The 14,052-nt window shown below is 52.9% G+C and overlaps 1 protein-coding gene across 1 annotated transcript; it reads right to left on the bottom strand.

Annotated features, from left to right (window-relative positions):
- Window positions 1-11,232: 11,232 nt before the first annotated feature.
- TLX3 (T cell leukemia homeobox 3) lies at window positions 11,233-13,060 on the bottom strand. The gene is made up of 3 exons (XM_068147904.1): window positions 12,631-13,060; window positions 11,958-12,201; window positions 11,233-11,443 (listed from the first exon to the last, which is right to left on the bottom strand). Exons 1-3 carry the CDS (start codon window positions 13,058-13,060, stop codon window positions 11,233-11,235), a joined length of 885 nt encoding a protein of 294 aa, XP_068004005.1.
- Between the last annotated feature and the right edge of the window lie 992 nt (window positions 13,061-14,052).

Here is a 14,052-nt window from a genome sequence, read left to right as displayed (position 1 = left end):
ATTTCTGAGGCAATACCTGGTTACCTGCCTGCATACAGCCCCACTTCGCTGCAGTTTTAAAGACAAAAGGATTCCTTTTTCACCTGAAAGTCCAGCAGAGTCCCACAGCAGAGGTTACCACTGCTCTGGACAGTCTCATGACCCTTTCCCCACCACTGTGGCTCTGCACAGCCCTTCCTCTGCTCACTGCCATATCCTGCTTCCAGCTTTGCTCTTATTGTTTCCATTCTTGTCCTCCCTCCTCCTCAGGATTTTGTGCATGGACAGAGGTCTGGGATCCTCTTGCCAGTCTTGCTACCCCAAACCCTGCGAGTTCTTCCTCCATCTACCCTCAGACTGTCAGAGCTTTTCTACCTCACTCTCTGCACAGCCAGAGTGTGAATCACACCTCATGCACTTTTCTACCTCTGCCCCATAGTTAGTTTTCAGTGAAGAATGAGCCTTAGCCAGAGAAGACAGTGAAGCAGTGACCAACCTTGTGAAGAGGAGGCAGTGCCATAGGGAGTGTTCATGTTGTGCTTAGAAAACTGCAGACTGGCATCAAAAGCAAACATGGAGACAAAACCAAGAAAGACAAGATTGATGCAGGTTCTTTCCATCTGAAATGGTGAGCAGTGATTTGTGCTGTGCACTTCAGCACAGCTCCCTCTGGTTTAACTCCTACTTGTAGAAGGCTTACCTGCACTGTAGGACCACAGCCTAGAACTAGAGAAAAACTGGAAGACTGCTGTGTGTACTGTACAGAAGAGGAGACAACTCTGACTCTGCAAATCTGTCAGAGTGAACAGGGAAAATCAGTTGTCCGTGTGAATTTTGACCAGCACAGGAAGATAAGAGCTTCAACTGAGGAGCGGGAGGTTCGTGTCAGACGAGAGCTTCCTCTCCTGGGATCAGTTTGAGAGTCAATCACACGGAGGAGGTTTGAAGCTTCATCTAAGAAGGTTTTTGGACAACTGTCTGCAGTTTAGAAGAGCATACTGACATGCAGAAGGGATAGAGGCTGCTTTATTTTCCCTGCCTTACTCAGTATGTCAGTGAAAAGAGTGCAGTGATTTTACTACAGTCCCCTCATGCAACAGAACTATATCCTTTCCCCTCTGAGCACTCAGCAGAAATTGAAATGGAGAAGGTCAACTTAATAAAGATCAACGTAGGAAAGCCACAAGCATGACAAGGCAGGAAAAAAAAAAAACACAACACTACCTAAACCTCTGAAACTTCTACCCTTGATGAGTTTAGAGGAGGATCATATTTAAGATCTTCAAAGAGGTCCTGCAAGTGTTTTTTGTTTTCCTGAACACTTATTCCAGGTACTCCAAAATATTTCAGCCTAGGAAGGGTAGAAAAGACTCTCAGAGACAATTTCCTCTTGCTGCACAGAGGATGTAGCACAAGGTGTGTATGCACTGGGCTGGGTGACCCTAAAATGGTGTTTCAAAGTGAAACCACTAATCCTGATGTGCCATATCCAGCGCAAACCTCTTTACCTACCAGCCCCATGCTTGCCGTGTGCCTCCTGCCGAATAAAGGGGTCACATTGAAGTTGAAAACATTCCTCATGAGCACTCTGAGGACACAGGAAGCTCCCCAGCCTGTGACAAGCTGGAAGAGATACCGGGTACACCAGCTGCTCCGCTGGAGCACCGACACGGCAAAGCTCCCCAGTGCAACGCGACAGCTTCAGCGAGCTGGTCCCCGACTGTGCAAACTGCTTTCAGAATCAATTACCCATCTCAGCCTCTTCCGGGCAAGATGCAACATCCCACTCGCTTGGGGCTATTTTCTGCGGCCCTACAAAAAGAAGGCAGAGACACACTGGGATGCCGTTTTTGCAGTGAAATGCTAAGGGGGCTCTTGGCTCCAGGCACAGAACAAACATGCACCTGAGCAGAGGGGAAGCTGGAAGCAGGATGCTCAGCAGCTACCAAAGGACTGGTGGAAAATAAAGGCTGAAGAACTGCACAAGACCAGGAAGACACAGGCTGTAATCTCAGAGAGGAAAATGTGTGCTGTGGCCAGAAGGAAAAGAAGCAATATAGAGACAGGAAGCCTGCAGAAGACACAGATGCCATGAGGAAAAGAAAGTGTATTGTATGAAATTCCAGGAAAAGGACTACTCTACAGCTCGGGTCAGAAGCAGAGTTTAGGGTGATCCATGAAGCAGGGTGCAGGACTATAGCTCCCCAGACCTGTTTTTAGATACTAGAACCAAAATGAGATGAATTACCAACAGGTCTCTCCTGCCTATGAAGGAATCATCTCCTACACATCAACCCTGCAGATAAGCACGTTCTGTCAGTGCACCCACCTTCCTGACTGTGTGAACCTCAAGGTGTAAAAGGCACAGAAAAAGAGATTTGATAAAAGCTGGAAGGAACACAGCTGCCTTCTGCCAGACCTGCAGCTCTGTGACAGCTAAAGCTTCCCTGTCTCCTCTTACCTCACCTCTGTCCCCCCATCCAGGGCTGGGAGCACATTTGGAGGGGACGAGAGAAGAGCTGGCATGGTGGAACAGCACAGCCTGGAGTTTGTGCCCATGGGCTGCAGACAGGAGGCTTCATCCCAGGCTGCTCCTGGGATTCCTTCTATCTGAACCCACAGCCAGTATAGAGAGGCATTTTCTGCTGTGACAAAATTCCCCATTTTCAAGAATTCGCAGGAAAAACACAGTTCACACCATGGCTCGTGCCATAGTTACCGACAGCGATGGGGCAAGAGAGCCATCCCCATCTCCTCCTGGCAGGGTGCCAGGGTGGCAAGGGCTGCGGCACGCGTCGACCCCTAGTGCAGGCATCCCTGAAGCTCTCACTCCTTCCTTCGGTCCAAGGGAAGGATTTGAAGGCTTCTTTAATTATTAACCGTTTTGCTTTGTTTTCCTTCTCCGCTTGAGAACCGCAGCTCTTTGGAAGACGGAGAGCAGCTTTAGGGAGCGCCAGCCCTGATGGGCCCGGCCACGGGCCCGGCACCAGCCGTACCCACCCGCGGCTGCATATTCCCTTACAGGCTGCTCCCATTACAGTAATGGGAACGATGTGTGCAGAGGAACCAGAGGAGAGAGGCTAATGTCTTTATATTATACCACCAATTAAGTACTCGGGGTCGCGTCCTCAGCTGATGTAAAGTAGATGAGCTCCACTGAACTTAATGGATCTCTGCTGATTTACACCAGCTGAGGAGCTGGCCCTCCCTCGCTCCTATTAAAACAGCCGACCCGTTCCAGCAGCCTTCCTGTTTAACAGCCTCGTACTCCAGCCAGGCTCTGCCATCACTCCACTCCATAAACCACAAGCTTTATTATCTAATAATTAGTTTTTCAAGTTAAGTTTCTCAGCCGTGTTTTAAGAACTGCTGCCCTTAGGGCAGGTGGGGAGCTTTGAAGAGACTTGAAGTGGTGGGAGAAAAGCAAAGGAAAAGCTTTGCCAGGCTCTTCGAAGTGTTCAGCCCCTGGTGATGCAGAGGGTCTTTTGCAAACATGTTAGACCTACAGTCCTTTTAGCATGGCCTGTTGAGACAGGACAAGGGGTGATCAGTTTAAATTAGAAGAGGGAGATCGAGACTAGAGAGAAGACATTTTTAACACTCCAAGTGGTAAGACCTGGCCCAGGTTGCCCAGAAAGTTGTAGATGCCCCATCCCTGCAAGCATTCAAAGACAGGTTGGACAGGGCTCTAAGAAACCTGATGTAGTTGGGGGTGCCCCTGCTGACAGCAGGGCAGTTGGACTAAGTGACCTTCAAAGTTCCTTCCAACCCAAATCATTGTGTAATTTATGACTCCATTGCCCCTTACAATTACCTGGGAGTTAAGTAGCATGGATTCAAGCTGAGTCAGTTCTCTTGCACACACAGAGTTGATTTTAACTACAGGACCAGCCTCCTGGCTTTTAACAAGCCTCCTGAGCTGTGCAAAGACAAGTCTGGGTGCAAGTACCTGCCCAAGTAGGGCACAGGATAAACACTGGGGATCAGCAAGTTGTGAAGTACCCAAATACATAATCACAGAATTGTCTAGATTGGAAAAATACCTTTAAGATCATTGAGATCAGTCACTGGATTCCAATCATTACATTCTAATCATTCAATTCCATTCATTACACTGAGCATTCCTGGCACAGAGCAAGCAGGGGGATTTGGAAGGACATACTAATAGCAGTGATACACAACTGATCACGGGACAGAAAAATGGTGTGATACTGGGCCACATCCCTCCCCTGCATGCTGCTCTCACTGGATACTTGGGTGTCTTAACCATGCCTAATAAAGGAGCTAAACTCAAGAAGAATGCTGGATCAGACCATAAATATTACTTGGCTAATCATAGATAATTGACTCTCACAGTAAAACATGCCTTCCCAAACCAGTATGCATCAGCTTCAGCAGGCACACAGCTTGTTCCCTTCCTTCCTTCTGTAGTTGGATTGAGTGAAGAACATTTAATGCCTTTCTGCCAGCAGAAGGAATAAAAGCTGCGTGAATCTGGGGGGTGGATCAGGACAGCCTGCGAACACAAACATTCTCAAGGAGAAATGTAATATGGACAGCTCTTACAGAGACAGCTCTTGTGCAATAACTTAAACAGTACAGATTACTACTTGGGGAAATAAAAGACAACATAACTTTGAAACTTGAAAAGCTCTTCCTTCGTTGTAATCAATTGCAATAATCCATGTCAGTGATTTAGATGAAGATCAACTTTACCTTTCTTTGCTGATGACACAAAACTAAGAGCAATAAAAAAACTTAAGTGCATTTGTGCACAACTAATGGATTGGATGTGGCATGTGCCAATGGAAGTCGGTATGTATAATGCAGCATATACTGGATGCCAAATTAATGGGATCATTTGGGCATTCTGGAACACTTGTGGCATCAAACTTAAGTCATTTAAGGAGCCTGGCAGGGGTTGATGATCTTCCATTTTCCAAACACTGAAGAAGCCTAGTAATACTGTAGGCAAAAACATGACAATGAATTCCATTCCCTCCATCCAGATGCTGTTTAGTGCAAAGCTGGAAGGCAATCAAGCCAAGACAATGAGACTGTACCTGGTGTCCCTAATAAAACGTACATAAAGGTATAGCTTCACCTGAGCAGGGAGATGGAGGTTCAGAAGGACAGAGGACAGACCAGATACTGCTAATTGTGCAGGTGCAGTCTGCCCTTCCTGCGAAGCTTTGAGGACCTCTGCAGGGCCACGGGGCTCACACTGCTTGTCCATGGCGTCTGTTTCCTACCTGGATTAGCTCCCAAAGGCAGCCAGTCATAGCACAGAGGGAGATGCCTCTCACTACCAATATGTAACACACTGAATTACTACTCAGCTGCAGAGACTTGCTCAAGTAGCTCAGGAGTGACAGAACTGCAAACAGAGCAATTTTCTCCCACATCTGCATTTACTATAGCACACTGCTCCCAGACTCCAACAAATGGGCCTAAACTAGGACAAAACAAACAGGTACAGCTTTGCAGACCTGGCTGGCATGGGGACAGAAGCAGCTGGGTCTGGTTCCATGGTCCTGCCACAGGGTGGGGCAGGGCAGCAGTGAAGCACCCAGCGAACACCACATGCTGATAATAAGGAAGGTCCTGCTCCCACAATGTGAAAGCATATGATGCTCCACACCATAAACTGAATCAGAAACACTCAGTTGCATTCCCAGGAAGTAAAGAACTGTGGGCTCAGGTTAGAAAGTTTATTTAGGATCAACAAGGTACTCTCGATGTCTGTATAGACCTTCAGATGTTACTGGGAGTTCTGCTGTGGGAGACCACTATCCAGAGGTAGATTTTACTCCTTTTATTATGACTTTTTAATTGTGAAGGTATTTTAAAGAATGGCCTAAGGTCTGGATTTGTGAGGGCTGTTTAGAGCCTGCCCTGCTCAGCACCTCAGCAAGCAGTGATTCACTGAACAGTGGTTCAGTGGAACACAACCTTGTGGCAGTACACTAGGCTCCAAACTTCCAGTGCATAGTACAGCAATAAACTGCTCCCTCAGAAGTACTAAAACGTTTATCTGTGTTGCCCAAAGAGTCTGAAAGCCATGACAAATATCTCTGCTCAACACTCCCCAGGATTTCCAGCTCTGGACATATCCGACAAAGAATTTGTGGAGCCCTCTGAATGCACAATAATGTCTTTAAGCAGCTAGCTCCTATTTTCCACAACGACCTGGAAAGCAAATTCTATCTCTAACCCTTGAACTAAATTAACAGAAGTAAAGTAACTAAATACCACTCCTGCTCTAACCTTAACAGTAGATTTCTAGGAGACCTGAAATGCATAGAAATGCAGACAGACCCCCACACAAAAGGGGCAAAAGCACATAGGTGTCAAACTGCCACCAGCTGTATGACCACCTTGCCTATTAAAGCTACCTGGGTACTTCCAAGAGGCAAGCTCAGATCCTGAAACACAAATGGGTATGAAGTAGGAATACTTATTTCTCTTCTCTGAGTCAGGGAAAAGTTAAGAGTTTAATGGACTCAAGAAAGTGGGCAAGAGAAACACACAACATTGAAAAGAACTGCCCCACATAACCTAAAGTAAGTGGTGTATATGCTACCTTTCCCCAAAACACCCACCTGCACAGAAGACAAATACTTCTGTCCACATGGCCCAACTCCAACTTGCTCAGACAACACACAAGGAGGAATTCTACCAGCTAAGGAGAAGCAGCTATATGGGCAAGTGCTCACCTGGGTCAGTCACAGCCCTTAAATTAGTCCTCATCAGTGGAGGGGGGGTGATTGTGGTGCAGAAACACATGCTTTGAGAAAATTTCACAGGTGTGTAAGTGAGGTGTAAACCTCAGTATGATTTATATTAGATATAACTGAGCCAAATTATCAACTAGCTGAGCAAAACACTTCTGTAAACCAAGGTTTTGAATATTGTGTAGTTTGCATGTTTAACAGGGCTGGGCTTTCATCACCGAGTGGAGAAGGAGAGCTAATAACCCATTGATTTTAAGGCCCATTTAGGAAAATAATTGCCTATACAGATCTGATCACCGGGCATTACTTCGTAACATCTAATACCCAGGGCACAAAATAATGCTGAGAGATGCAAATTACAAAACTATTTTTATCCTGAGAGGGGCTGTGCCTGTGCATGAGAGTGTGGTATGGGGGCTGCTTTGGGCTTGGGCTTAAAGCAAAGTCAGGAGGGACTTGAGAAAATAGATGATGTTCCTCCATACAGCTCTTGTTACACTGAGCTCTGCCTTGTGCATCCACCCCCTCAGCTTCTCAGCCCAATATGGGAAATCACACAATAGAGCAAAGCTCAGAAAGTCATCTGCCCAAAGTTAAGTCTCACTAATAACTCAATAATCTTTAACTCCTAGTGCCTTTTCCCATCCTTGTTCAGCAAATATGAGCTTTCCTGAACTTAAAACTCCTGAACAGGAGGGGACGTGAGTACAGAGAATGGGCTTTCCAGAGTTCACACCTCATGGGGACAGCGTTTCACATGCAGAGTTAAAACTGCTTCAGAAAGATCATCCAAATGCTAGGAATGATCAATTTCTTACAAACATCAAGCATCAGCATATTATAACTCAGCTTTATTGAATGTGCAGCATCTTCAGCACTCTCAGACCACATCTCCATCACAAGTCTTACATTGCCTGTGCTCTGATGACGCCACCTGAACTAGCCATGCTGCAATATAGTTGCAGGTGCTCCTGCTGCCCTCACACTGCCTGCACACTGCCGGTCTTCAGAAACTGAGAAGATAAACTGCTGCCTAAATATGACAGCCTGACTCCAGTTGGCCACCACACAGCCCAAGTCAGTATGTGGGCAGGATAATCAATAGCATTAGGACAACAGCCCTCTCCTGCATGGGACACCCACATTCCCCAGGATTACATTCTTTGGGACAGAGAGGCTCAAGCTGATAGAGTCTAAAGTCCATGCAAGCCCCCACGGGTGGCTTTGTCTGTTAAAGGACCTTCAGAGACACAGCAGAGATCATTGGACAGCCCTGTGACACCTGCATCAGACTGGCAGGGAGCACTGCTCTCATCCAGAGAGGGAAATACTGTGCATTTGTTCCCACTGCTGGTTATTTTTTTAAGAATAAATTCTTGTAGTTCTGCAGGAGCTTCACTCCTATAAACGCTGGCATTACTGGACAAAGTGATTGGAGATAACCCTCACTTCTGTCCCCTGCAGCATGACCACTCACATCAGTGCCCCCGTACCGCCCATGCACTCTTCTCTTGCATGACGTGGACGCAGGAGGCAGCCCGAGCCCTCGTCCCCAGCGCATCTCAAAGCTTCAAGACCAGCTCCTCCGAAACAAAGACACCAGCTACAACTCCAGCAAGCCCGAGCGCAGCTCCCAGTCAATAAAGCCTCACTAGTCAAATGACCGAAATGGAAGCTACTGGTTTCTGTAGCCCTTTGGGAAGTTGGTGATCACCGAGGCTTGATCCCGCTGCCTGCGGCACATCCCACGGGCAGCAGTAGTGAGGACACCCCGAGCCTGGCCTGGCTGCCACCGCCGAGCTCAGACCATCGCGCTGCTTTAATGACAGGGCTGCAAGCACTGGGTGGCTCTGCGCTAGATCCTCGCCTGCCACAAAGCTGATTACTGCACTATGCAGCATCATTATGCTCTCTGCAAACACACAGCTTCTGGCTTACAGCAGTTTGGGGGAAAACTGCGGGGAAATCGGGAATGCAGAAGTTTATGGCCATGGGATGCTTTCACAGTTACAGAACAAGACTGTCTTGAAAAAAATGCTGTTTGTAGATGTTAGGAGGTACAGATAAACCATCGAATACACGTGTGGACGTGGGTACCCGTGTGTTCCAGCCCCCTTGCACGATTTATAGCTCGGCTTTCCTGTATTTTAACTGCCAGGCGGGTTCCTCCTGGCCTTTCTGCAGGCAGTACCTCGGGATTCTCCTCTCTGCTCTGCATACTGAGCTAATGCAGAGAGACCCCCCCCCCCCCCAAGCTCCTGTGTCAGGGACCAGCAGGTGACAAACCTATGGCAGATCAGCCGGGTAGGACTCATAGCTCCGCGCCTCGCTCCCCGGTGCAGGAGCCCGGCCAATGCGGGGCCGGTGAACCGGCAGCAGATCGCCACGTACTGAAACGCGCTGGGAAAACGAGTGAAACAAACGGGGACAGCTTTTAGCTGATGAACAGCAAGATCAGGGCTCGGTGGGGACAGTGGCAAGGCCCCGCACTGCCGGAGTGCGGTATTTCCCCCGCAGTCAGGTATAATTTTTCCCCGGTTTTTTGTTTTTTGTTTGGGTTGTTTGTTTTTTTTTTTTTTTGTTGTTGTTGTTGTTGTTAGGTTTGGTTTGGTTTTTTTGGGGGGGTGTGGTTTTCTTCGTTTGTTTTTTGGGGGGGATTTTGTTTGTTGGTGCGTTTTTATCTCCCCTCTGCCGGACACCTCCAGAGCAGGCTGCACGTTTCTGCTGGTGAATGGATCCAGTTGTACCATCACCTCCACAACCTTCCCACAACAAACCAAAACCCGGCTACAACCTCCGCCTGTGCCGTGGAACCAGGGAGAAAAGGACTGACTAGGGAAATGTTTTCTTAACCACTCTCCCTGCCTACCTCTAAAATGCCCTTTGCCGCGTCAGGGCCGGGGGAACGGCGAGCCCAGAACCAGGAATGCCTTTAAACTCCTGCAGACTATCAGTACCCGCCGTGGGCAAAGCAAAGTCCCTCTCGCTCTCGGCTGGACGGGATGCTGGGGGTCCTGTCCATAAGCTCTCCTGGAATGCCGCTGATTCCTAAAAATATGGGGATTTGCGGCTGACCTCCTTGCCGGGGGACCCGTCACCTGGATCAGAAGAACTACAAGCATTTGTTCTTTAAAAAATACCCCTTCCCGCCACCGCAGGTTGTTCAGCGAGCTGGGTTAAGGGCAAGCTCCGGGGAACCGGCACCCGGCCGGGCACGGCTGCGGCCAACCGCCCACAGCAGAAGCAGGGAAAACGAAAAGCAGGAGGCCATTCAGTACCGCGCGGCTGCAGCGGAAAAATTACCGGGCTTTGCACCGGCCAGTCCCGGAAAGCAGCCGTCCCTGCACCCTGCCGCTTACTTGGTCCCTCCCAAGCGGCGATTCCGACGCTGTCCCAGACCCGGGGCTCTTCCGGCCTCTTGCTCCCGGGCGAAGCGACCGGGAACACCATGTACAGCCTGCCCCAATGCGCTTGCTGGAGCCCCACTCCCAATCTATTCACCAGCCCTGGACCCGCTCCCTTCCCCGTTCCGGTCCCTCCCGGCCCCGACAGGCTCCTTATCTCCGTCTCCGCTGAAGGATGGCGGATCCTGCCCACTGCTGTCCGCCCTGAGCGCCCCGGGCCCAGGCTCGGCTCTTTCCCGGCACGGCGGCAGAGCAGGGAGCGGAGAAACGTTTGTAAAGAAAACGTTTATTTACACGTCTCGGCAAGTACAAAGTATTATACATGGTCTGTGTCAACCCCAAATCTTCTTTATTATGAAACATAAGGCGCTTTCTCTAGAGTAGTTGGCGAAAGGAGAGGGTGCGGGTGCTCTTTCGGTGCGCTAAAGCTCGTCAGCTGGGAAGGTGAGAACAAAACCTAGTGAGTGGTGCCTGAAAGGAGCCCTTATTACCGCGGTGAATAAATTACAGCTGACATTAACTTCACCTGGGACAGATGGAAGCTACCGCTTTTCAGCTTAATAGGGTTTCCTAAGCTCATGAGTCAGCACCGGCTCCACTTAGTCCTCTCCGCTAAGTGATAGGGAGGGAGGTGGTGTTTTCGTTTTTTTTTTTTTTGTTCAGACTATCTTCAGAACAGGAAACAAAAATAAAATAATAAATAGCCTTTTGTTCCAAAGCCAACACAAAATACCTATGTTCAGATTTCGATATAAATAATCGAGGTTTTATATAATTCCATATTAATAGTGCTCAAAATCTCGATGCATAAATAAATTAAATTATTAACACTTCTTACAAAAAGTGACATATTTCCCTTCCTAGTGGAACATCGACACGAATATACAAGCGGAGCGCGGGGCCCCACCACGGCAGCGCCCGGCGGCTCCGCTCCGCGCCGGCTTCGGGGAAGCACCGCGGCGGCCCCGGCCCCAGGCCCGGGCCCCGGCCCCAGAGGCACCGTCCGCCGCCCTCCGCGCCCGCCCCGTCTGCTGCGAGTCGCGGCCCTGGGGCTGGGGGGGAGCCGCCGGACAAGCTCCGCCGGCGAGTCCGCTGCGCTGCCCGTGCCGCTGGGCTCAGACGAGGGAGGTGACCGGGGGGATCTTGGCGCTCTCCTCCTCCCAGGGCTGCAGGTTCTGCAGCGCGAACAGCGACGAGTTGTGCAGGCACAGCGGGTCGGGCTGGATCGACTCGTTCAGCGACTTCTGGAAGGCGTCGTGCTGCAGCTGCAGCATCAGCCGGCTTGCCTGCTGCCGCTCGGCCTCCCGTTCCTCCGCCGTCTGCCGCCTGCCGGGGGACACGCTCAGCCCGCGCACCGGCACTCACCGGGATGCTCCGCGGGGACCGGGCACCTCCGGCCACGGGAGCACGGCGCGGGGCTGCCGGCGCAGCTCCAGCGGGCGGCGGTGCCGCTTGTACCGGGGCCGGTCAGGCGAGCGGCAGCCACTCGGCCTGGAACTGAGATTTCCAGGCGGCGGGAAACGCCTGGAAAACCCCCCGCTTCCCCAAAATCCCCTTTCCCAATAGTGCCTCCTTTTCCCAATATCTCCCCATTGTTGTTATTTTAGACGATTTCCCTTTTCTTCCGAATAATCCCCCGTTTTTCCGAATAATCCCCCGTTTTTCTGAATGGGGACTATACAAAAGAAAATAATAGAAATAAATAACAACGATATAATAATAAGAACAAAAATTGGCCCCCAGCCGTGTTGCTGCCGGCAAGCGGTGCGATCGCGGCTAGAGCCGGGGCTTCCCGGGGGGCGGCGGCGGGACGGGGCGGCCCCAGGGGCGCGGGACTCACCGCCACTTGGTGCGCCGGTTCTGGAACCAGGTCTTGACCTGGGCATCCGTCATCTTGAGGGACTTGGCGAGGGCAGCGCGCTCGGCCGAGGCCAGGTACTTCTGCCGGTGGAAGCGCTTCTCCAGCTCGCAGATCTGCACCCGGGAGAAGGAGGTCCGCGGTTTCTTGCGCTTCGGCGGAGTCCGGTTCTGGTAGGGGTGCCCGATCCGCCGTGTCACCGTGAAGGGCGTCAGCGCCGCCGCCGCTGCCCGGGTGGGAAGCAGAGGGGTCAGCCCCGCGCCCCCCACGGTGCCGGCCGTTCCCCCCCGCCCCTCAAACCCCATCCCGGGGCAGCGGCTCTGCCTGACGGCCGCCCGCTATCCCTCGATGGGACGATGTCTCCTCGAGGTCCCCCTTCCGCGTTTCGTGGAAGGTATAGAGGAGACGAGCGGGACGCTGCCGCCACCCCGGGGTCCCCGCCGCCAGCCCCAGGGCTGCCGCGCTATCCGCGCCGGGAGGAGCGCGTTTCTTTGGAATCGCTGCGGGAGCGGGGAGGGAACCGTCCAGCGGGCCGCCTCCGCTTTCATCCCTGTGATTATTGCTATAATTATTTCGTTTCCTATTTTTTATTCGCTTTTTCATTCGTTGTCGGCCAGGGGTTCGTCCCCTGCCCCGCCGCGCCCCGGTGCCTTACCTGTGAACCGGTCCTTGACAAAGCGCCGGCTGCTCTCCATCCAGGGGAAGTTGAGGCTGCCCAGACTGGGCACGGTGGGCATGGCCGGGATGGCGCTGGAGATGGGCGGCGGCACTGCCCCAGGGATAGGCCTGTGCGCCGGCACCCGGATCACGCCGGCCGGGGCCAGGCTGAGGTTGACACTGTAAGATCCAGAGTCCTCGAAGGGCGCGGCGATGGCCGGGAAAGGGGCCGGCAGGGCCGGGTAGGGCGCGCCGCCGCGGCCACCGGGGCCGCCCAGGAAGGTCGCGCCGTCGGGGCCCCGGGGGGGCGGTGGGGCAGCGCTGTCCTGCTCGGGGCTGTTGAGAATCTGGTCGATGCCGAAGCTGATGGGCTCGTGCTGATGTTGGCCCTGAGCGCCCGCCGGCGGGTCCATCCTCGGCGGGTCCATGCTCCGCCGCCGCTCCGCGTCTGCTATAAAGCCGCCGACGCCGCTCCGCCGCGTTCCGCGGCCCGGCCGGCCCCGCCGCGCGCCGCGCCGAAACTTTGCCGAGCGCGCGCCGCCCCGACAGCCGCCCCGTCATCTCCTCGGGGCCGCAGCGCGCCCCGCGCCGCGTGCGCCCCCGCCGCCGCCATTGGCCGCCGCCGCCCAGCCTCTGTTCTCCCATTGGTTCCCGCCGCTCGGCACCGGCCTCGCGCCCGGGCGCGGGGGCCCCGCCGCCGCCGCCGCGGTGACATCACTGGGGCGCACGAACAATGGGGCCGCGCGACGGGCGGGGGCGGGGCGGCGGGGATCGCCGTCGGGGCCGCGGGGTCGGGCTGGCCCGTTACGTCGGGGCACCGGTCTGCCGCCTGGCCCGCGACCCGAGGGCCCGGCGCCGCCACCACCTCCCGGCCCATGCCCTTCCATCGGCGTAAGACCCCCGACGGTGCGGCAGCCCTGCATAGCGAGGATCGGTCTCTGTACCCCTCCGTGGCTGCCCGTCCGCTGAACGGCTAGGCCAGCCGCCCGCCCCGAAGGCAGCGCGGAGCGGCGGCCCGAAGGGTTGCCCGGACCCAGGCCGGGGGATCGCCGCGGCCCCGCGGGGCGAGATTCCGTTTGGGTTTTATTTGCGCCCGTGCAGCGGGAGCTCATCGCGGCCGCAGAGCGAGTTTGCAGACGTTCCCTGACGTCCAAATTGGACTAAAGGCGTTAACAATTAAATAAGGCTCAGACGCATTTACTTAGTTTCCCGCTTATAAAGGGAAATGAAAACGGGGAATAGAATTTCCCTGTTAATAGAATGTAATGGCATTTGATCAGCACCTGGCAGGGCGATCCCGGGATGCCGGAGCGGTGACAGGAGGGACTTGATTAGTTTTTAAACCTTAGGATTCAATTACCGCAGCGCGCCCAATCGTTTCGGCGGCAGCGGACGCGGACAGACCTGCCGGGCCACGCTG

The sequence above is a fragment of the Melanerpes formicivorus genome, unplaced genomic scaffold (genome assembly GCF_026170545.1).
Source record: "Melanerpes formicivorus ecotype bairdi unplaced genomic scaffold, bMelFor1.0.p_v2 SCAF_2, whole genome shotgun sequence".
NCBI lineage: Eukaryota > Metazoa > Chordata > Aves > Piciformes > Picidae > Melanerpes > Melanerpes formicivorus.
This window is presented reverse-complemented; position numbering and strand designations above follow the sequence as displayed.

Excerpts from the sequence above, each read along its gene's own strand:
- TLX3 (XM_068147904.1), bottom strand. The coding sequence starts at position 13,060 with ATGGACCCGCCGAGGATGGACCCGCCGGCGGGCGCTCAGGGCCAACAT. Across the intron at positions 12,202-12,630 it reads TGTCAAGGACCGGTTCACAG|CGGCGGCGGCGCTGACGCCC; the intron begins GTAAGGCACCGG and ends CCACCCGGGCAG. Across the intron at positions 11,444-11,957 it reads AACCGGCGCACCAAGTGGCG|GCGGCAGACGGCGGAGGAAC; the intron begins GTGAGTCCCGCG and ends GTCCCCCGGCAG.